At 40.4% G+C, this 22,360-nt stretch overlaps 1 protein-coding gene across 5 annotated transcripts; it reads left to right on the forward strand.

The window, feature by feature from the left end:
• Window positions 1-239: 239 nt before the first annotated feature.
• si:cabz01101003.1 (ubiquitin carboxyl-terminal hydrolase CYLD) lies at window positions 240-18,247 on the forward strand. Of its 5 annotated transcripts, XM_037532962.1 has the most exons (17): window positions 277-302; window positions 407-537; window positions 1,123-1,342; window positions 3,193-3,468; window positions 3,987-4,394; window positions 8,933-9,038; window positions 9,193-9,722; window positions 9,927-10,092; window positions 11,617-11,758; window positions 11,902-12,021; window positions 12,714-12,805; window positions 12,901-12,964; window positions 13,106-13,328; window positions 14,981-15,089; window positions 15,321-15,439; window positions 15,549-15,756; window positions 17,457-18,247. In XM_037532962.1, the coding sequence occupies exons 3-17, from the start codon at window positions 1,163-1,165 to the stop codon at window positions 17,639-17,641; spliced, it is 2,928 nt and encodes a 975-aa protein (XP_037388859.1). In that variant the 5' UTR covers window positions 277-302; window positions 407-537; window positions 1,123-1,162; the 3' UTR covers window positions 17,642-18,247. The 5 variants fall into 5 exon arrangements, with proteins under 5 accessions (XP_017539468.1, XP_037388859.1, XP_017539471.1 ...); XM_017683979.2 differs by lacking the exon at window positions 407-537 and having other exon boundaries at window positions 240-302; window positions 1,145-1,342; XM_017683982.2 differs by lacking the exon at window positions 277-302 and having other exon boundaries at window positions 332-537.
• The last annotated feature ends 4,113 nt before the right edge of the window (window positions 18,248-22,360 follow it).

Consider the following 22,360-nt stretch of genomic DNA (forward strand, 5'->3'; position numbering starts at 1 on the left):
TAGTATACGAATAATAAAAAGTACAATGTCTAAATACCCGGTTTTGATATGGTTTGTTAACGAACAGCGTCTACGTGCGTAGCTGCGTCTCACCTCAACTACAGCAACGCAACTGTGGAATTTCCCTCACAACATAAGCCCCGCCCCTTCCTCCGCCTTCGCGGCGGTTCTGATTGGCTGGAGCAACTTTACTCTCGTCGTTCATTGGTTTTCGGTGGTGCCAATCATTTCGCTTCCTGTTTTTTTTTCTGCGTGCTGAAGTAGAAAGCAAAAAAGTTTAAAAGGCAGCGATGTCAAGGCTGGTAAGTGGAAATTTCACGTTGTAAATTGTTACAAATCGTCAGTTTTTGAGCGTTTGTGAAATGTATTTCTAACTCGCTAAAAAGACTTTTAACTGCTTAACTAGCTGGTCAATGTACTGCAAGTTTGCCTCAAAGAGAAGCTCCGCCGCTGGCTTCTGTAAAGGCCTTCTAACTGCGCTCTAAAGGGGAGTTCCACCTATTTTTCAAAATTTCTTCAAATTTCAACGGTTGAGAGGTAAACGACGTCATTCAGGGTGGTTTGACGTGTAATGGCTCATTGTAGAGACTCACATTTCTGTACAGTGGTGGTGATAGGAACCAGGGGTCCCTGTGCCTTCAACACAAATATAGGACATTTTATTTACTATCCAAAAGCACCAGTGAACCTTTAGCCACATGTCTTCAAAGTTTTATATGCATGTTGTTGATGGTAAAGTAAATATGAAAAAAATTGGGGCTATTTTAGCTTGAACATCCTGCATGTATCCTTCCACCAGGAATGGACTATAAATTGATTAAAATATATTTTAAGCCAAAACTTTGTCACAAAACTACTGTCAAACAGTGTCTCAGGCTGGGTGCTCAGAACCATTTCATGTTAGAACTTTCTGCAAGGGAGCTTTCAGATGTGGACGTCTGGTTCCTATCACCACCACTGTGAATTGCTCTGACTCTGCAAGTTTCTCCACAATGAAGAATTTCACGTCAAAGCACTGTGTAAGACTATGTTGGCATGTTAACCATTTCATCATTGAGAAACTTTGAAAAAATCAGTGTAGTTCCCCTTTCATGTATCACAGCGTTCTTTCTTCTATCACAGCAACTTCTTTTTGCACAAACAGTGAGGTGCTTCCTTCACCATGTCCGGTGTCACACATCAAACCCGGAGGCGGCGCCCCTCAAAAATGTACGTGGTCACGTCCGACCATAAGGTGCAGGACCATCTGGATGGCACCATTCGCCTTCAGAGGGGGCATCTGTGCCAGGAGCAGGATGGTGGAGGGGAACGTGGCGGAAGGGGCGATTACGTGTGGGTGAAGGTAAGGGGTTCCTACTCTCTCACTGATTCACTCACACATTGTCTCTCGCTCTCTGTCTCACTCACTCTAATTCTCGGTCACCTAGTATTAGGAAACCCCACACAACAATAAATTGTTACAGTGACTTGAGTCGTAGTAGTACCAGATGAAAAAAAACTACTTAAACTGAAATCAAATTTGACCTTTTCACTTTAACAGTTAGTTAATAGCTGTTGCTGGTCTTTTAAAGCATGAATCATCATTTCATACTGTGCACTAGTGGTTGCGGGGGTGGGGGGGGGGTAATATTTATCAGTAATGTTTTCCTGTCTGCCTCCTGCCACTCCCATCTACCATCAAGTAAGAGACCCTCCTTAATACCACGTTTTACTAGAAAATTAGTCACAGTGTTGAAGGAAGATGCGTTCTGATTTCCGATTGAAGTTGACTTTAGTTCTCAGTGGTACGTCTTAGTTCATCCAGTATCTGTCGATGTTGGAACTGAAGTTTGTTAAACCTTATTCTTCTCTTTATGAGACCCTTTTGCTCTACAGCTCCAGAGTGAGTGGTGTGAACAACAGCAAAGCAGTTAGCACAACAGAATGAACTTAAACCCAAAAAAGGTTTTCTCACAAATATACTTAAGTAAAATATACTTAAGTAAAATATTATTATACAAATCTATCAGAATTTTAAGTAAATGTGACATTTCAGAGGGAGCCTTGTTTGAATTACAGGTTGGGGGGGGCACGATTGAGTGTCATAGCTCATCAATAAACAGCTCATATCACTTGTCATTACACAAGAAAATTCAAGCAAGCTTCAAGCTAAGGCAGAAAATAGTATATTAAAGATTAAGGCCATTACAGACAAACAGCATTAATCTGAGTTAGTTCTGCAAATGTAACTGAATCACATGAAGAATTGCATCAATTTTTATACCTTCTGGGACGAAGGAGCGGTTCATCTTATTCCTCCTTTGCCCCTCCCAGTTTTATTACCCATGCATAATTTGGGAACCATTCATTCTTAAAGTTGTACTTGTGTTGGTCATCAATAGGTCCTGATTAGATTTTTTTGACAACGTCCACCTTTGTCTGACAAAAGGCTACATCATGTTTTGGGTGTTTTCCAGAACTTTAGCTTTAGAAGTCTCCCTTGTTTCTTGATCAAGGGATGGGCTCACATAACAGTTTATTTATTGGCTGAAATTATAATGGTCTCCTGTTTTCATGATAACTCAGGGCTACATTATACTGTCTTAACGACTTGCTAAAACCAAGCTGTCCACCACGTTTGTATTACATGGGGTATAAAAGTTCACACAGAATTAATTACCCTGTTCACAAGTCTGTTTCACAAGCTTGCGAGAGTTTTTTTTTCTGTAGAAAAGGTATAAAAATTAAGAAATGCGCAAAAATCCCCTACAGAAGCTCGGAAGCTCTGTTTCCCAGAGACATCACTGCAGTGAGGCTGAGAGCCAACTAGCCTGCTTCGTCCTGACTGAGTTCTTAGAAAATTTAAACGCAACACAATTGCCAGCAATTGCTGGCCTTGGGTTTAACTGCCTTATTACAACAGCTGATCGAATACTATGGTGGATATTTTGACTAGGCAGCCAAATCATCCTCTGTTTTAATAGTGCAAGACAAATGACATTTTATATCATTTCCACTGACATTCGATAATTTTTTAAGCAGTTATAAAAAACAGGGAAGTAGCTACAAGGGGTCTAGCTTCCAACTGAAATGGCCTAGGCCACTCCCAGCCCCCCCATCCCCCCCCCCCCCCCCCCCCCCCCCCCCGATCTCTACCTATATAGAAATCTAAGGCCATCATTCTCCAGTGATATATCATTTCTTTTATTGCAGGTGATCGACAATGGCAGCATGGTGAAGCTTGATAAACATTTGCTAAATGAAGTACCCACTGACCTAGCCAGCCTGTTGGAACCAATCACTGACCTAGACCTGCGCTTCAAACTGCTGTCCAAACCTCACCGGCTGCTGCGACTGGCTGCCTTACCGCTGGGTTCACCGGTGTTGGTGCGCTGGAGCCAGACTGGGGAGTTTGCAGAGGCTGAACTTCGTTATCGTGGTCCACTAACCCGAGGAAGCGCTGCTGTGTACTTTGGAGTCCAACTGAAAGTAAAATTCTAGATACAGTGTAATGTTTTCTAACTAAATCTGTGTCTGGTGAAAGTATTTTGGCAAAAAAGCTGTTGACAGTTTTCTCCTCACCCCAAATGCTGTCAGTTAGCCAAGACATATTTGATGTCTCAAGTTTCCTTTGTTTATTTTACATTGAAGCTACGGGGCTACTGTAGCTAACAAGTAACGGAAGCGGGCGGTCAAAAGTTTGGACACAACTACTCATAAAACAGGTTTTCTAGAATGATAGTCATATAAAAGCTAACATATCAGTATGGAATAGTTCACATGTAGCGACTTTTTAAGGATAACTATTATACAGTGTCAGAAATCATGTAAGTATATCTAAAAGCACTGCAGCAAGTATAAAAAACAACCAATTAGATTTTTAAAATCTTTTAAATCAAATTTTACCAGAGGTTTGTGCCATGTTCTAAATCTGAATCTTGAAATATGAACCTTTGCCAGTTGATTAATGATTACCAGTAACACTCTCTCTCTTGTGTGTCTTCCAGGGCTGGGCAGCAGGTAAGGGCAACAGTAATGGAAGCTACAAAGGACACCAGCTCTTCACATGTCCAGAGCAGTGTGCCCTCTTCGTGGCGGCTAGTGAGCTGACCCTCCGCCGGTCCTCTCGAAGTGGCAGCGCTGGGGACCATGAGCCTGAGCGTGAAGCTAACAGACCAAACCACTCCAACCACAACTCCAGCAATAATCAGAGCTGTAGCCACAACCACAATGCAGGGAACATCCTGCAGGCACGGACTGCAGAATCAGCCCCACCTCCTGCCTCTCCACCTCCACTGCAAATAGGACAGAGGGTGTGTTTCAGCCAGGACAGCACGCACCACTCAGGCACAGTACAGTTCTGTGGGCCGCTGCCCGGCCGGACGTCCTTAGGACTGCATGTGGGACTCTTACTGGTAAGTGTCAATGTCAGCTTCGAGAGTCAACAGGAATTTTGTCATCTTGTCTATGTAAGTACATGACTGTACAAAACTCAGAGACCACTTTTCATTTATTTACAGTCAGACTGGCCATTAAGTACATGTTTTGCTTTTTTTAATGTCAGAAAATAAGCCAGAAACATATTTAACAAAAAGTTATGCAACACTAAGTCTAGTATAAAATTCATCAATATTTTGCGTCACTATTTCTGCACTCTTTATTTTTGTCCACTTTAACTCTTCCATCTTTCCGATCTTAAAACCAAAAGGTTAAAAAACTAAGATGTAAAGACAATAGGACTCTGTGGCAATACCTGATAGACCACCAAAGCTGTCCCCATCAGATAAACCTTTCTTAAAGCTTTCTTTTTTGAGAGAAAGGAAGAAAATGAAGCTCCTCTCTTGCTTCAGATCGGAACGTCACAGCAGAAGGATTCTGCCGATCCTGCTGCTGTGACAAAACTCAGTGCTATGGGTCTGAAGCTGTGAAGCTGTTAAAAGGCTTTTCTTAAGAATTTAAAATAGACCAAACAGAAGAAAACTTGCACTAGCACATTGAAACAGGAAACTTTACACGTGGAATAAAGTTTCATGGACTGATGAGTCTTAAACTGAAATCTTTGGAATTAATACAAGGCAGTATGTACATTGACAAAGCAATGAACGACTCTATAACCATCAGTCAAGCATGGTGGAGAGTTTATATAAGTTTGGGGGTATTTAACAGCATCTGGAGTTGGTGATTCATTTTTGATTGAAGGCATCATGAGTGTTACTGAGTACAAGCCAATTTTAATACGTCATGCAGGAAGTACCCTCTGGAAGGCGTTTCAGTGGGACCAACGACCTCCAGCGCACTGCTGAGAAGACATATTTATCGGATAAGAAGCTGCTGATGTGCTCAGAACAACCAGTCGGTCACCCCAGAGTCCAGACCTTAACATGACTGATTGTTTTTAGAGTTACTTGGATCATAAGAAGCAGCTTATTTGGAGTGAACTTGAGAGGTGTGGAAAAATATCCCAGCAGATGAAAAACTGAAAGTGAGTCTCCTGAAAATAATAGAAGCTGTAATGAAGGCGAAGAGTGAACACACTAAAATACTGACAAACTACACATTATGTTTAGTTGTGTCATTTTCTTTTGTGCCTTTTTTCCCACCCTGAGATTTAAAAATGCCTGAATGAACCTAAATGAATGAAAGGTTACTGTAGTGCTGTATACAGTGGAAGTAAGGTCAACATAGCAAAGATAAGATCACAGGATTACACATGTTTCACAATATTGAGTTTTTCTGAACTTTGCACATAAGCCAGACTGGTGGAAAAAAGCACCATTAAACAGTAATTTAAAAAATGTAATTAAAAAAAAGTCTAGAAAAAATAAACTAGGAAAGAAACAAACTCTTGTTTAAAATAAATCAAGCTGATTGAAAATTAAATGAAAATGAAACAAGCTAATGAAATAATTGGCTGACATTGAGTCAAATACTACAGTTTGTGCGGTTACTATACACTGGTCACTGTTTATGGGCTCTCTATAGTTGCTCTAATCTTTTGTTGTTTAGTATTCTAGAAGTACAGATGATGCCTATAAAATACAAAAAAAAAGAATGAAACAGTATTTCTTCACTGACGCAGTGCAGAGAATAAGACAGTGTCTGTGTTTACAGAACCACACAAGTGACCAAGACAGACTAAATACAGTAATGCCATTAAATAAGACACTACAGACAGTATATACAGTGCATCCGGAAAGTATTCACAGCGCTTCACTTTTTCCACATTTTGTTTTGTTACAGCCTTATTCCAAATTGAATTAAATTAATCTTTTTCCTCTAAATTCTACACAAAATACCCCATTGTGACCATGTGAAAAACGTTTTCTCGAGAGTTTTGAAAATTTATTAAAATTAAAAAACAAAGAAATCATATTTACATAAGTATTCACAGCCTTTGCTTAATACTTTGTAGAACCACCTTTGGCAGCAACTACAGCCTCAAGTCTTTTTGAATATGATGCCACAAGCTTGGCACACCTATCTTTAGGCAGTTTTGCCCATTCTTCTTTGCAGTACCTCTGAAGCTCCATCAGGTTGGATGGGAGACGTCTGTGCACAGCCATTTTCAGATCTCTCCAGAGATGTTCAATCGGATTCAAGTCTGGGCTCTGGCTGGGCCACTCCAGGACATTCACAGAGTGGTCCTGAAGCCACTGCTTTGAGATCTTGGCTGTGTGCTTCGGATCGTTGTCCTGCTGAAAAATGAACCGTCGCCCCAGTCTGAGGTCAAGAGCGCTCTGGAGCAGGTTTTTATCCAGGATGTCTCTGTACATTGCGGCATTCATCTTTCCCTCTATCCTGACTAGTCTGCCAGTTCCTGCTGCTGAGAAACATCCCCATAGCATGATGCTGCCACCACCATGCTTGACTGTAGGGATGGTATTGGCCTCGTGATGAGCAGTGCCTGGTTTCCTCCAAACATGACGCCTGGCATTCACACCAAAGAGTTCAATCTTTGTCTCATCAGACCAGAGAATTTTGTTTCTCATGGTCTGAGAGTCCTTCAGGTGCCTTTTTGCAAATTCCAGACGGGCTGCCTTGTGCCTTTTACTAAGGAGTGGCTTTCGCCTGGCCACTCTGCCATACAGGCCTGATTGGTGGATTGCTGCAGAGATGGTTGTCCTTCTGCAAGGTTCTCCTCTCTCCACGGAGGAACGCTGGAGCTCTGACAGAGTGATCATTGGGTTCTTGGTCACCTCCCTGACCAAGGCCCTTCTCCCCCGATCGCTCAATTTAGACGGCCGGCCAGCTCTAGGAAGAGTCCTGGTGGTTCCGAACTTCTTCCATTTACGAATGATGGAGGCCACTGTGCTCATTGGGACCTTCAACGCAGCAGTAATTTTTCTGTATCCTTCCCCAGATTTGTGCCTCGAGACAATTTTGTCTCGGAGGTCTACAGACAATTCCTTTGACTTCATGCTTGGTGTTTGCGCTCTGACATGCAGTCAACTGTGGGACCTTATATAGACAGGTGTGTGCCTTTCCAAATCATGTCCAATCAACCACAGGTGGACTCCATTTAAGCTGTAGAAACATCTCAAGGATGATCAGTGGAAACAGGATGCACCTGAGCTCAATTTTGAGCTTCATGGCAAAGGCTGTGAATACTTATGTAAATATGATTTCTTTGTTTTTTAATTTTAATACATTTTCAAAACTCTCGAGAAAACTTTTTTCACATGGTCACAATGGGGTATTTTGTGTAGAATTTTGAGGAAAAAGATTAATATAATTAAATTTGGAATAAGGCTGTAACAAAACAAAATGTGGAAAAAGTGAAGCGCTGTGAATACTTTCCGGATGCACTGTAAATACAGGGCACAAACAGGCAGACTGTATGAGACCGTATGAGACAAGCTGATGAGTCAAACGCTACAGAAAACCACGTAATATATTATACTAGTAAACTAATGTACAGTTCTTGTCTGGTAAATGAATACAAGGGAAGTGGCTGGCTGGCTGGCTGGCTGGTATGAAGTAGAACCTTTTGTTAACATCTTTTATATCTTTCCTTTTTTTGCGTTGTATATTTTTCCCTGAAGCCCATTTTTCACATTTGTGTTGATTTATATACCAAAAGAATTGTAATTCATTTTCTCATCAAATTTCCAGTGAAAATACCTGTTTCAGTGTCTGTGGTCAAAGCAGAAAACGTTACTGAACCAAACTCTTTGACCCTATGACAATTTTTCATGTTAGTCTGATGTAGTTTGTAGACACCGTTAAAGTTTGTTTCGTCAGGATTGCTTTCGGACGGAGATACAATGTAGAACAGCCAGTCAGAACCAAGATCATTAACCTATCGCTGTTGTCGGGAGGAAACCTCGTATCTCCAAAATGGTAACTTTACAGGAGAAGGAAAAAACATTCCTTACTTTTGATGCATGTCAATGGAACCAGTTGTATTTCCAAGTAAATTTGGACCTTTTCTTTTGACCCATTCATCATGAAATTTACAGACAATGTAAAGGACAACAGGCACTTTTAAATTTTGTCAAAAACTGGAAAATGGAGATACGAGCTTTTGTTCCAACAGCAGTGATATATGAATCTTAAATGCACAGTAATGAAAACAGCCTGGTCAATTCCAATTAGATGAAGAGAGGAAAATATTAAATGCAGGAAAGGTGTAGGACAGGGGTCCTTTGATTGTGTGCATATGCAACAAAAGTTTCTTTTATTTCAAAAAAAGGGTAAAATTTGTTGTTCCATGATATGAGCCCTTTAAATCCAACAGGATACTTCAATTCCTTGCTCTCACAACTGCATAACTTCATTATTTTCATAGACGTTACTGAATAATTTATAGTAGGCACTGAGTAAGACATTTTAAGAGTAATAACTCAGTAACAAGCCTGGAGTTGAAGAGCAGAAGTGGAGAGGTGAGGGAGCTATTTGCTATCCTAAGGATATCATTTTTGTTGTTTTATTTTGTGCCTGTGTGTTTTTGTAGGACAATCCGGTAGGAAACTGGAATGGCTTCTACAAAAACTACAAGATGTGCTCCATCCCTTCTCCTGAATATGGTCATCTTCTGCCCATCTCCAAAGTGGCTGCAGGTAATGTTTCCTGAGCTCAGACATACTACTGGATGCTATGAAGTAGTTCATTTTGATAAATAGGGGCATAGCCAGTAGTTTTATGCAAAGACCTGTTGAAATGGACGCTTTTAACTTCAGTACAATGTAACATTCCTTTCCTATCATTTTGCAGAAACGAGATCAGAGCGCACACCTTCACTTGGATCTACTCCCAAAAGCCCTCCAGCGATTCCTCCATTTCCTTCCTCTAAATCTGCCCTTCAGCCTCCTTCACCCACCCACAACAAGCACCCACCGCAGCCTACAGCACCTGCAAATCCCAACTCAAGAACACTGATACAGCCTGCCATGCTAGCTTTAGCTAAATCTGCCCTACAGCCTCCTTCTTCTTCATCGTCAGCCACTCCAAAAGTCGCTTTAAAGCCTCCTCCTCTTCCTGTCCCTAAATCTGCTCTTAAACCACCTCCAGTTCCGCCCCTTAAGCCACAAGCCCTGCCTCTTTCACCCCCCACTGACCAATCGTATTCTTCAAATGGATTTCACAATCCACCCTCTCCACCAGTTCCCGAGGAGAAGGCAGAGCCTAAAACGTGGTTAGAGGTCGGCTCGATGGTGGAGATGAATGACCCACCAATTTTTGGCGTAATTCAATGGATTGGTCAGATTCCCGGCATATCGGAACCAGTGGCTGGAATAGAACTGGTATGGATTACTGTGTATAAAAGCTGTCTTGAAAAACCAGCAGATAACAAAGAAACTTGCTGCGTTTCCATAGTGATGAAGTTTGATTTAGATTGATCTGATTCTTTCAATGAAGTCGTCTATATAGTAGGTCTAATTGATTTACAGTTGATAAGATTTGTAATACATTATGTTTTACGTACATTTGTATGGCGACCGTTACAGGATCAAGAGTTGAGTGCTGCCACTGATGGCAGTTACCTTGGTGAACGCCACTTTCATTGCCCTCCTTACAAGGGGTTGTTTGTTAAACTGCGGAACTGTAGGCGAGACTCCAGATTCCCCGCCCCCGAGATGCCTATCAATCAGGTGGAGCGCTGCAATTCGATTGGTGAGTTCTGTTCAGTTTTATGCTGGAGCTAAGTTTTGTTTGGGTTCCCTCTGTAAGTTAAGCGATTACTCATGAGATTTGTGATTTTAATCCAGCATGAAATCTGCAGTGTGTGCAATTTTTACAGTTTGACAGTAATGAGTGCAGAGTGAATGATCTTCTCAATGACCTCAGGAATAACAGTCCTGTTTCCATTCAAGCTGTTTATGGTAATTTGGAAAAATCTCAATCAAGTATCCCCTGAGAACAGCAACTAAAATGCTTATCTCCTGAGCTCAAACAGTGCCCCGAGGAACCTAATAACTTTTCGTTGTGTAATAAATGAGCAATGTGTTTTGCCAAAATTCTACACCTTTCAGTGTAAACTGGATGGTCTTAACCTTGGGGAAAGCTTAAATCATCCATGCCCACATTCCATGGGTGTACATCCAATGGTAACATTAATGAGAATCTTACCTTCTTTAAAGGTGCAGATGTGGGTTGGTCTATTGTTAGAAATGGAATAGAATATTTGAAACCATGTTTTCAGTAGAGTATAATCACCTGTAACTACTAATCGTTGTGTTTTGGTTAGCTTAGAACAAGCCAGTCGTATCCACATAGAAAGCGGATCCTCTGCGAACAGAGGAAAATCACGTTTCGCAGCATTGTTTCTAAAGTAACCCGATTTTTACGTTTTACATCATGTTTTTACATTGTAGCGGCAGCTTTGGTGGAGCTGTAGCTCCAGTTGGAAGACGTAAAAAGAGGAATCAGTGGTGCTGCTGCTGGCTAGCAAAATGAAATTGTGAGAGGCGATGAGAGAAAACTCTATGACCGTAGGTCCTACCACATACTTGGAAAGGGAGGAGTATTCATTTGGGTTTAACCTGCAACCTCATCACTAGATGCAACTAAATCTTGCACACTGCACTGTTAAGATGTCACCTTATAAAAGCTGAATAAAAGTTTAAAGGAGCTGTGGACACAGCAAAGCAATCGTGGGCTGGAGGTTAGGGAACCAGCCTTGTGACTGGAAGGTCCCTGGTTTGATCCCCTGAGCCGACAGTATGTGACTAAGGTGCCCTTGAGGAAGACCCCTAACCCCCAACTGCTCCCCGGGCCCTGTGGATAGGGCTCCTCTGAGCAAGTGTGCTCACTGCCCCCTAGTGTGTGTTCACTGGTGCATATGTGGTGTTTCACTGCATGGATGGGTTAAATGCAGAGGTGAAATTTTCCCGTTAGGAGACTAATTAGGGTCTCTTATTCTACAGGACCTCCTTTGTATGTAGAGCCTGTCTTACACATTTCTACACACATTACTTTTAGGTCCGCCTCTGAAGGCTGGGAATGTAGGACAGGGCGTCAGTTACACTTTGCCGATAGAATATTAGGACTACACCCAGACAGTTCTCGAATAGGTCTGATCAGCCGTTTTTAAGCTGTGTTTTGTCGTATTTCTGTCCCTTTTTTTTATTCAAACATTGTTTTAATATGTGATGGGGTTGCTATCAATTTTTGTGTGCATGTTTGTCTGAATTTCAGCATTTGCGGAGTGGGGCAGCAAACGCGTTGAGGAGAACACTCCGCCAGTGCTGGGGCAGGAGGCTCGGCGGTTGTATGAGGGCATTAAGAAGGGCATCCAGGGTCATCTCAACTCCTGCTACCTGGATGCTTCACTCTTTAGGTGATAATACATAAATGCCTGCTTCCCTGCCTTCACATGGTCTATGTAGCTTTTCCTTTTAGCAGATTATTAACATGTAGTGTTGGTGACCAAGTGATATATATAAGAATGTAAAAGTCTCTTTCTCTGCCTGTCTCTTTCAGTCTTTTCTCATGCTGTAGTTCAGTTGATTGGGTTTTGTTTTTCCCCTCCAATGAGGACGGTCATCGCAGTAAAGATGCTCAGGAATTGCTGCGCTGTGAGATCGTCAACCCTTTGCGGAGGTTTGTGTCTTTTATCTTTGAGCCATCGTGTACGTGTAGGAATGTGGCTCTTTTTTTTCCTGATGCAGTATTTGAAGTTTTGTAGGTATGATTGTGTTTGTTAATGCTGGGCCATTTCATGTGAAATCATGAAAATGGTTACAACGATGTTTCATACCCAGTAGATGGTGTTAAAAAACTTGCTTGTTTGTTCATTATTTTCAGAGATATTTTAATCTATTTAAATGTATCTTAATTAAAAGATTTAAACCGTTTAACCTCCAAGAAAAAAAGTGGCCGTATTTAGACTGTGCTAAAATAAGATGGTAAAGGTTTGAAAATTTGGTCATAATAAACCCAAATATTATTTAGCAAATTATTACCCAAAAAAAAAATTCTTTTTTATATTCTATTTATTTTATTATTATATTCTACTTTTATTTTTTGCACTTTTATTTCATTTTCTTTCTTTAATTTTCCTATTTTTGTTTTCTTTATTTCTCTTCCTTCTTTATTTTCTTACTATATTTTGCAAATCTAGCTTTATGTTTTTTCCTATTCACTTTCTAGAGCCTCTGTGTCTTGGTAAATATTGAAGATCCAGATCTGTCATTTATAAATACTGTCAAGTAGTAAACAAATCTGAAATGATCCATAACCTTGTCTGAATAGTGGAGATGTGCGGCCGATTTACCCGTTTTGTTTATGTTTAGGTATGGATACGTGTGTGCCAGTAAGACCATGGCTCTGCGGAAGCTTCTGGAAGCTGAGACCACAGATGCAGGCTTTACTAATGAAGAGAAAGGTAGACACAGAGAAAATGAGAAACATTCTTTGCTGCCTGTGGCAAGACAGACAGGATTCTTTATGTGTACTTGTCTTATATGTATATGTGTTTAGACCCAGAGGAATTTCTCAACAAGCTTTTCCAGCTCCTCCGGGTAGAACCACTTCTGAAGATCAGGTATAACCCTTTTATTCCTCTCTTTCTCTCTCTCCCTTTTATCTTTGATATCTTTCTCTCATTACCTCCCTTCATCTTTTTTTCTATAGTTCTGACCATTCATCAGTCGTCTCAGTACTCCTGCTCCTTTTCCTTCTCCAGGTCAGTGAGCCAGGAGCCGCAGGAGTGCCACATCTACCAGCTCTTCCCTCCCTCCGTCTCCCCCTCTCCGTCCTCCCCCATGCACTCTCCTCTGTCTCCCTCCCTCACTTCCTCCCTCTCACCCATCCCTCTCTCCTCGCCCCATGCTGGACTCATGAGGGTTGCTAGCGTGCAGACGTTGCTGGAGTCCTCCTTCATGCATTCTGGCCTTAAATTCTCTGAGGTAATGGCAACCCTCACTCAGATTAAAATTGGAAATCAGCCTTTTTTTACCTAGTTAATTCACGTCCCTAGTGACAATACATAATGAATATTTTCCATCAAAATGTAATGATTTTTCCTGGCTCAAAAACATCATCTCAGTCTTTCTTCATCTCCCACTCCCACCACCCCCACTAAGTAATACGACTAATACGCTCGGCTAGTTTAGAGACCCTCCCTGATACCATGTTTCACTGAGCAGTATATCAAGGTATGGAAAGAAAATGTGTTATGTTTTCTAATTCACATTAAGTTTAAAATCACCCAATGGTTTCAGATGTTAAACTTTAGTTTTAATAGTAACAATATGTTTTGCGAAAATTTACCAGAGTTATGTTTCATAAATATATAAAACAATTAAACGAATTAGCTAATTTAATACTAAGGTAGTGTTTTATTCCTGCACTTCAAGTGGGCCACTAGCTAACGCGTTCTCGTAAATGAAGTTAATCACTCATAGAAGGAGACAGAAGCAGGAGAGCAGTGACTTTGTGTAAGGTGCACTATTCATATTTACACCAAAAATTGCTGTACAATTTTACTCTACTTACTTATTTTTTACTTGCATATCTGTATATATCTATATAGTTTTTACCACTACATACCGTCTTTCTGCACTTTATATGTCAACAAGTACTACTGTATTTTGCACTTCTGATTAGATTCTAACTGCATCTCTTTGGCTCTGTACCTGTACTCTGCACAATGACAAAGTTTAATCTAATCTAATCTAATCTAATCTAATCTAATCTAATCTAAGAGATAGGAACACAGGTAGCTGACTTATACATATTGCTACCTCTGATTGGTACTTTGGCAGAACTGACATAAACAGCGCCAAATTTAGTCCCACTCACCTCAGAATGAACTGAAGAAAATTATAGAAAAAAGATAATCTGAAAAATCTTGTGAAAGAAAGACCACCAGCATTCTTTATGTGCCAGTTCATAGTAAAAACATCACGAAAATTTAAGTAAAAAGTACTAAGTACTAAAACTAAAGGTAATAGAGGAAACCAGGCCAGTTTATTATTTATTACATATACCTCTCAGCACAGTAATAAAATCAGCTTGCTTAATTCTAAGGATAGAAAATTGTGATGTTAAAATGAATTCTGACTTCTTTTAGTACATTAAACCTTGAAAAGCTAATGTAGGATATGGGAGCATTAACATGCCAGTTTGGCCCAGAAAAGAGCAAGTAATGTTATTTGTACTGCAGCTGATGAAGTGCTGGAAATGTGCTATTGTTTTGTTTTTTTTTTGTGTGTGTGTGTGTATTCATTTAGCACGTGTAGCCTTGGATTAAAAATAAATAAATGAATACAAATATGCCAAAAAAGGGGCCATCAGCATAATCTTTTCAAAAAATCAGCAACGATTAGCTTGAAGTTTAGCCATTTTAACACATAAATTTGAGAATGTATGAAAGTGTATATAATTTTGACCACAGAATCGAATATCATGTCAAACCTGAACACGTGCATCTTTGCACCCCTATGAAACTATGAAATCCTTATTTCATATCATGGCATCAGAGCAGATTGTTTGCTTAAGGGCATAGTCTCAGACCAGGTGCTAACTGATTGATGTTTTCCCCCATTTCGTTTTGCAGGCTCCGTCCTGTCTGCCGCTCCTCATGCCGCGCTTCGGTAAAGAGTTTAAGATGTTTGATGCCATTCTGCCCTCCCTCACGCTCGACATCACTGACCTACTGGATGAGAGTGAGAATACATTGTATATCACTCATCACTGTACATCACTGAATAACAGTATTGATACATATACAAAACAAATTATTAATAAATTATATATCGAGTCCTCTGTATCCAAGCCAGACAGTTGTATGGGCACTTAATTTTCTGCTGTTGAAATGCATTGTCACTGTTAAGACAGCACAAAACATAAACATGTTTCCTACATTTTAAAAAACATTCTCTTTATTTCCTTTCTAGCACTCAGACAGTGTAGTATATGCCAGTCAGTGGCAGAGTGGGAGTGCCTGCAGTGTTATGAGGATCTGGACATCACACCTGGCCAGTTAAAACAGTACTGCAAGACCTGCAATGCGCAGGTATGGGCTACACACATTTTTGAGGACCTTTTGTCCTGCTCGACAATAAAACTTTGAATGTTTGTTATTCGGTTAGATAGTTGCATCTTTTCTTTCGTTTCTCTACCAGGTTCACGCTCATAAAAAGCGCCAAACACACAAACCGCTGAAGGTCAGAATACCCAAGGGCACATGGGAGGGACCAGTGCACGGCACTCGTCAGCAGTTGTCTCTCTTCGCTGTGACGTGCATTGAGACCAGCCACTATGTGAGCTTTGTGAAGCACGGACCTCTCCTTACTGACTGGCTGTTTTTTGACAGTATGGCTGACAGAGAGGGTACGTAACTGATTATTGACTAGTTTGTGGTAATTGAATGTCACCAATTTTTCAAAAAGTCTGTATAATTAAATTACTATGGTGTAAACAAAGTCATTCAGACTGTTTCAGTGTGAGACGTTCTGTTCTAGAGATACTTACCCAATCAGAATTTCACAGTGGTGGTGATAGGAACCAGGTGTCTGAAGAGTTTAAAGCCTCTACAACATGTTTTTAAAATCCATTTATGGTGCATTCAGGGCGTTTAAAAGCAAAATAGTCCCCAACTACAGTTACTGTGTATTACAATTTCATTTTCATTCAAGTTTGTCATTGACACATGTTTTCAGATCACATGGGCAAAAGTTTCACCTAGAGTTATTAATGTCATTTTGTTGTACAGTTTAATTGTTATTATATCATTATTTGCTTTATGTAGTGAATTCTGTTTACATTCTGTACTGGTAGGCTTGAGTGTGCGCTTGACTTTTTTCTTGTTTGTTTCAGTGTCAAAAAATTTTACTTTTTTTTTTCTTTCCACAAAATATTAGCCACGTTTACATGCAGCCTGATAATCCGTTAATGATCAAACTTATAGCTCAATCGGAGTAGAATGCATTCGTGTATACACCTCAGTTAAAATAGTCTAGTCCTATTGAGGTCATTCAGAATAATATTTCTGTCCGGTTGAACGAGGTGGGTAGTCCTGTAAATAATCAGTTAAAAAGAAGAATAATAACCGCGTAAACGCTTGTATCTGATTACGTTCCCTATCATAAAGTTTAAGTACGTTCTGCGCATGCGCGCCACGTCATAGTGAACGTTTGCACCGTTCAACATGGTGCAGGATACTGGTCTGCAGAGGAGACGGAGTTCATGCTCTGATCTTTAAAAGACGGCAGTGGGACGGACGTCCAGCTTATGTGTCTCGGAACACGACGTCTTCCTCTCGGCCTTCTTTAATAAGTACATATGAAGCAGGTTTTCCTGACTCTGACATCATTTTAAAGTAATAGAAAACACAAGCGCTGCTCATCTCACTCTGAATGGACGTACGCGATGCGCGTTGTCATGGTAACATCTACACTGTGTGGTTGTCTACACATGCATGTAATTTTGGATCTGATTATTTGTAGTGAGCATGTAAACAGATTTTCCATCAGATTGTTAAATAGAGTGAGCACAAAAACCTGAGTCTTAATCTACAGGGTGAGTCAAAAGTCACAGGACACCGTTTTATTTTATTTTATTTTATTTTTTATGCTATCACAAGCCTCCACGATGCGGTGCTGAAGGTGGTGTTTGTTTTCTCAGCATGCACCATTTGTTTGAGATGACCACAGAGATAAAAGTCGATAATAAAATATAAAATAAAATAAAACCTGTCTTGTGACTTTTGACTCTGTATAATCAGAATGTATTGAATCGGATTGCTAAAAATCTTTGCATGTAAACACAGTCACTGTATGCACAATACCTTCTTTAATCAAATTTAAATCATAATAAAATATCTCCTGCTTACAAGCACAAATATGATATTGATTAAAAGTTCACGAAAGGCCAAAACTTTCAGTAAAATTTCCCAGTTACTTCAAGTGAGAAATACTAATACAAATGTTATTATGCTTCTGTTATCACCAGTGATACCTTTTTATATTGAAGGGTTCACTATAAAACCAATTTGCTTATTGATTGTTTGGTTTTGTGTGACACTTTGACAGGAGGAGAGAATGGCTTCAATGTGCCGCAAGTGAGAGCGTGTCCAGAGGTGGGACGTTACCTCAGCCTATCACAGGAGGAGCTGAGCCGTCTAGACTCCACCTCCCTCAAGGAGCCCGTCCGACGATTACTTTGCGATGCGTACATGTGTCTTTATCACTGTCCTGAACTGAGCCTATACAAGTGACACAAACGTAGCCCCTGCTCACTGTTGTCCTGAGCTGAGTAGCTCCGACCATGTTGGTCACCTCATCATGTTGCAACACAAAGAAGTATTTCTTAGTCAGCCAGGTAGTCAGTATCAGCATCTTTATCATACTGGCAACCATCATTTTGTCTTGCTTATTTGCACTGGTCAGGTGCTTAAGCAGCTGTCCATAGATTTATCAATAGGTATATCTATTAAGAAACGTGTCAGTTATTGTCAGTTATTGACAGATACAGCAGATAGAGATTAGGGTGAAAACGTTAATCAGGCTTGTCTGTTCTAATTTAATCAGGTTTAAATTACCCAGTTTTGAGAACATCCACCCTCCACCGCCCACCCTCAGAACCCCCCCTGCCAGCTTTATTCAGCATTTGGTCACTATATAATAGGGTTTTGACCAATTCCATATTGAGACTGTACCACATTCCACACCATGTTTTTGCACTTTGTCATTTTTATCTATTTTATTCAAGAAAAGAATATGAATGTTGTTGTGTGTATATAATATTTGATGAATTAATGATGCTTTTTGAAAGTTCTGTCATTTTTACATTTTATAAAGTCATAAAATCTACTTTTTCTCAACATATGGCAGTCATTCAATTTATATATGAACATCTCGCTACTGGTGACATCAGGACTACTGGACAACATCTCTTCATTTTTGTCGGGTTTTGTTTAGTTTTTTACATAATTTGTAATTGTCTGTTGCCCTTTTACATTGTGTGTAAATTTCATGAAGAATGGAGAAAAACAAAACAGCCCAAAATGATGTGGGGAAAAAAGTCTGGTTCCATAGACTTACATTAAAAGTAAAGAAGGTTTTTTTTCCTTCTCCTGTAAAGTTACCATTTTAGACATACAGTTCAGTTCCAACAACAGCGATATAGTGTAGCTGTCCAAAAACATGTATTTTTAAAATAGTAACTTTACAGCAGAACATTCTTACCGTTTATTGTAGGTTAATGTAAAAACATTTGATCCCAAGTGAATTTGTAGTAGACAATGTTAGAGACCTGCATTGTTTAAGTGACATAGAAAATCTGTGTGTGTGTGTATGTGTGTGTGTGTGTGTGTGTGTGTGTATATATATATATATATATATATATATATATATATGAAAAACCTTTTTTTGGAAATATATTTATATATGTAGTGTATGCTCGTCTGTCTTCACACGCATAAGAACTTGAGTGACATCCCATTTTTAATCCAGAGGGTATAATATGACGTTGACCCACCCTTTGCAGCTATAACAGCTTCAACTCTTCTGGGAAGGCTTTCCACAAGGTATAAGAGTGTGTTTATCGGAATTCTTTTTGTGAGGTCAGACACTGATGTTGGGCGAGAAGGCCTGGCTCACAGTCTCCACTCTAATTCATCCCAAAGGTGTTCTATCGGGTTGAGGACAGGACTCTGCAGGCCAGTCAAGTTCTTCCACACCAAACTCGCTCATTCATGTCTTTATGGACCTTGCTTTGTGTACTGGTACGCAGTCATGTTGGAACAGGAAGGGGCCTGCATTGAAATTGAAACTGAAGTTGTCCAAAATCTCTTGGTGTGCTGAAGCAGTGAGTTCCTTGCACTGGAACTAAGGGGACCAGCCCAACTCCTGGAAAACGACACCACACCATAATAATAACCCCCCCTCCACTAAACTTTACACTTGGCACAATGCAGTCAGACAAGCACCGTTTTCCTGGCAACCGCCAAACTCAGACTCGTCTATCAGATTTCCAGATTTAGAAGCATAATTCATCACTCCTGAGAACACGTCTCTACTGCTCTAGAGTCCAGTGGTGGTGCTTTACACCACTGCATTCAACGCTTTGCATTGTGCTTGGTGATGTAAGGCTTGGATGCAGCTGCTCAGCCATGAAAACCCATTCAATGAAGCTCTCTATGCTGTTCTTGTGCTAATCTGAAGACCACATGAAGTTTGGACACACACACACACACACAAAACATTGCAGAGTTCAGCACAATGCCTCATTAAACATACCTCAGCAGGTAATTAGCAAGACCTTCATGAACTGAATTCAGAGCATTATTTGAGGGTAAACGTTAATGTCTGCAGCACTTTGGCCAGGAGGTCCTCAGTTTGAAATGTCTGCTTTAGATCAACAACGGGGGTCAGTTTCTGGTCACAGAACTTCTTTTGACTGAATATGTTTGTGTGGCAGACCAACCTAAGCAGTGACATTGACGTGTGCTTAGTCATCTGATACATTTGTACCATCACCACACATGTTACCATGTCAGCATCACAGTGGTGATGGTTCCCCAATCAAATAATAACTGGTGAGCAGCAGTCCTATGGCCAGAACCTGACCAGTTATAATTGGTGGCTGACACATTATGTATGACGTGCAGATGAACTGCAAAATTGTACATGCATATTATGAAGGCGGGTGTAGTTAAAGTGGCCGGTAAGTGTGGGTGCAAAGTGGTTGTCTAGTAAGTTCATCTGGAGAATAAAACCAACTGGACAGTCAGTCACGGCTTTGATCATCTGCTGCGATCAATTTCTGATGGATGTGGACTTTTCTAATGACAGTACGTGCACTGCCATTAAAAGTTTGGAATCATTTGGCATTAATAATCAATGTATTTATATTTAATAATAACTTATACAGTATAAAATTGAATAATCAAGCAATCAGCTTCTTTGCGTGTCAATAAGTACAGCAACAGCCCTGAGATTAAAGTGGTTTATTAAAGTAAAGGAGAAGAGAAGATTAAACAGCAATAATACAGAGTTTTTTGTGTAGGCCTTAAAGGGCTCCATTAAATAAGAAAGTGCCCAGAAATCATTAGGCCTTCTCTTGAAGCCTGAAAGGCCATGAGGTTTTCCCACTGGTAACCACACATCAGACCCTTTAACCCTCAGCATGCAGGTATCTATTGGTATCTTAAGAATTCTTTTATAATGGCTTATTCAGCAAAGACAGTTTTATGATGATACAAATGACTGATGATTCCCAAAAAAAGGATTACATGAAAAAAAAGGTCAAAAACATAAAACAGTAGGAAAATGGCATAAAAGGTTTATACAGCAAAAGCAATTAACACATTGAACAGTACAATAAGCACCGAGCAATACAGAGGAACACTGCACAAGATTCTGTTGCGAAGTTAAGCTGTCAGACCTGTTTGAGATCTGTTTGTGTTTGGGGTGTCGAGACCATGAGAATCCTTCTGCAGACCAACACACAGAGCGGTGGGTCCAAGATCACTCTTAAACTCCACAGAGAAACCTCTAGCCAAGGTGCCCCGTAATTCAAGAAAAAGATATTTATGATGACAAAGACATACAGAAACATTGTGAAACTGCTAATGGCCAACAGTGTAAAACCGAGAGGGATGTTGTCAGTATGGGGTGAAGCTCTGCAAGTGACTATACATGACGTCAGTGTTATAACTACAATAAACGGAAGCCCTAAGGCTACAGCAATATTTGAACTGAAATACGTACCAAAGTAGAAAGAAAAGAACGCAGTGATGGAGGTTATGACGGAACAAGAAGGATAGACAACACAAGTCGAGCAGAGCGGCTGTCTTAAAGAGAGAACGCCCTCCAGAGCCACCACTTGATGAAAGTGAAGCCCAAAGAGATTTGATCCAAACCATAACGAGAACAATTCCTGACATTGTGTGGAGCAGCCCAGACCTGTCAGCAGTGTCACCATTATGTATAGACCCAGAAGCAGCTCCAGCAAGTCATTAAGAAGAAGCATTATGATGAAGACTGAGGTGCGGCCTCCACTCTTACGATGACCATACAGAACACGCAGCGCCCAAACTAGAGCTGGAAGACCAACACACTCTCCAGCGATGAAGAAGAAGCAGAGTCTGATCTCACCAAGCAAACGTCCTGCTTCAGCATCTTTATATTCAACATCAGGCTGAAAATCAGCCTGAGAAAAGTTATAATCATAGATGTGAGAATATGCCATTGTCTTACTGACTCACTCACTGAGTTTAGAGGCTCTTTGTCCTGTAATAGGAACGGCAGGTTAGAAATGATTCGTTTGGCAGCAATAATCTGTTTAACATTACAAAGATTGTGTCAGGGTTGGACTACTTACAGAAATGATGGGCTGACTGCAGAGAGCAGAGGCAGCTACTGCACTAAACACAATTCACCACCTATCTGCACAGGACACAGGAAGTGTCAATGTCATCAATAAAGGAACAACACAACAAACAACACAAGAAGTCACCATCCATTAGAAACATGTACAGTGCTATGAAAAGGTAAGGTCTCTGGGACTCCAGTGAACCACAGTGAGAGCCATTATCCACAAATGGAGAAGGCTTGGAACAGTGATAAAACTTCCCAGGTCTGGCCAGCCTACTAAAATTTCATCAAGAGTGCAATTGACCACTCATCCAGGAGAACACAAAAGAACCCAGAAGAACATCTAAAGAACTGTAGGCCTCATTTGCCTCAGTCAATGTCAGTGTACACAATTCCATGAGAATGACCACTGCTGACCAACTGAAAGAACACAAAGACTCAACTTGCATTTACCAAAAACATCTAGATGACCCCTAAGACATGGCTTGAGTTAGAAATTTCACACTAAGGTTTGTTCCCACCCTAATAAGTCTACATTCTCATCCACGTTTGGGCCTCAAACTCTGCAGTTCTACACATGAAGCCTCGTAATTATTTCAATAGAACTCATCTGCTTT

Source organism: Pygocentrus nattereri, chromosome 22 (genome assembly GCF_015220715.1).
Source record: "Pygocentrus nattereri isolate fPygNat1 chromosome 22, fPygNat1.pri, whole genome shotgun sequence".
In the NCBI taxonomy this organism is placed as follows: Eukaryota; Metazoa; Chordata; class Actinopteri; order Characiformes; family Serrasalmidae; genus Pygocentrus; species Pygocentrus nattereri.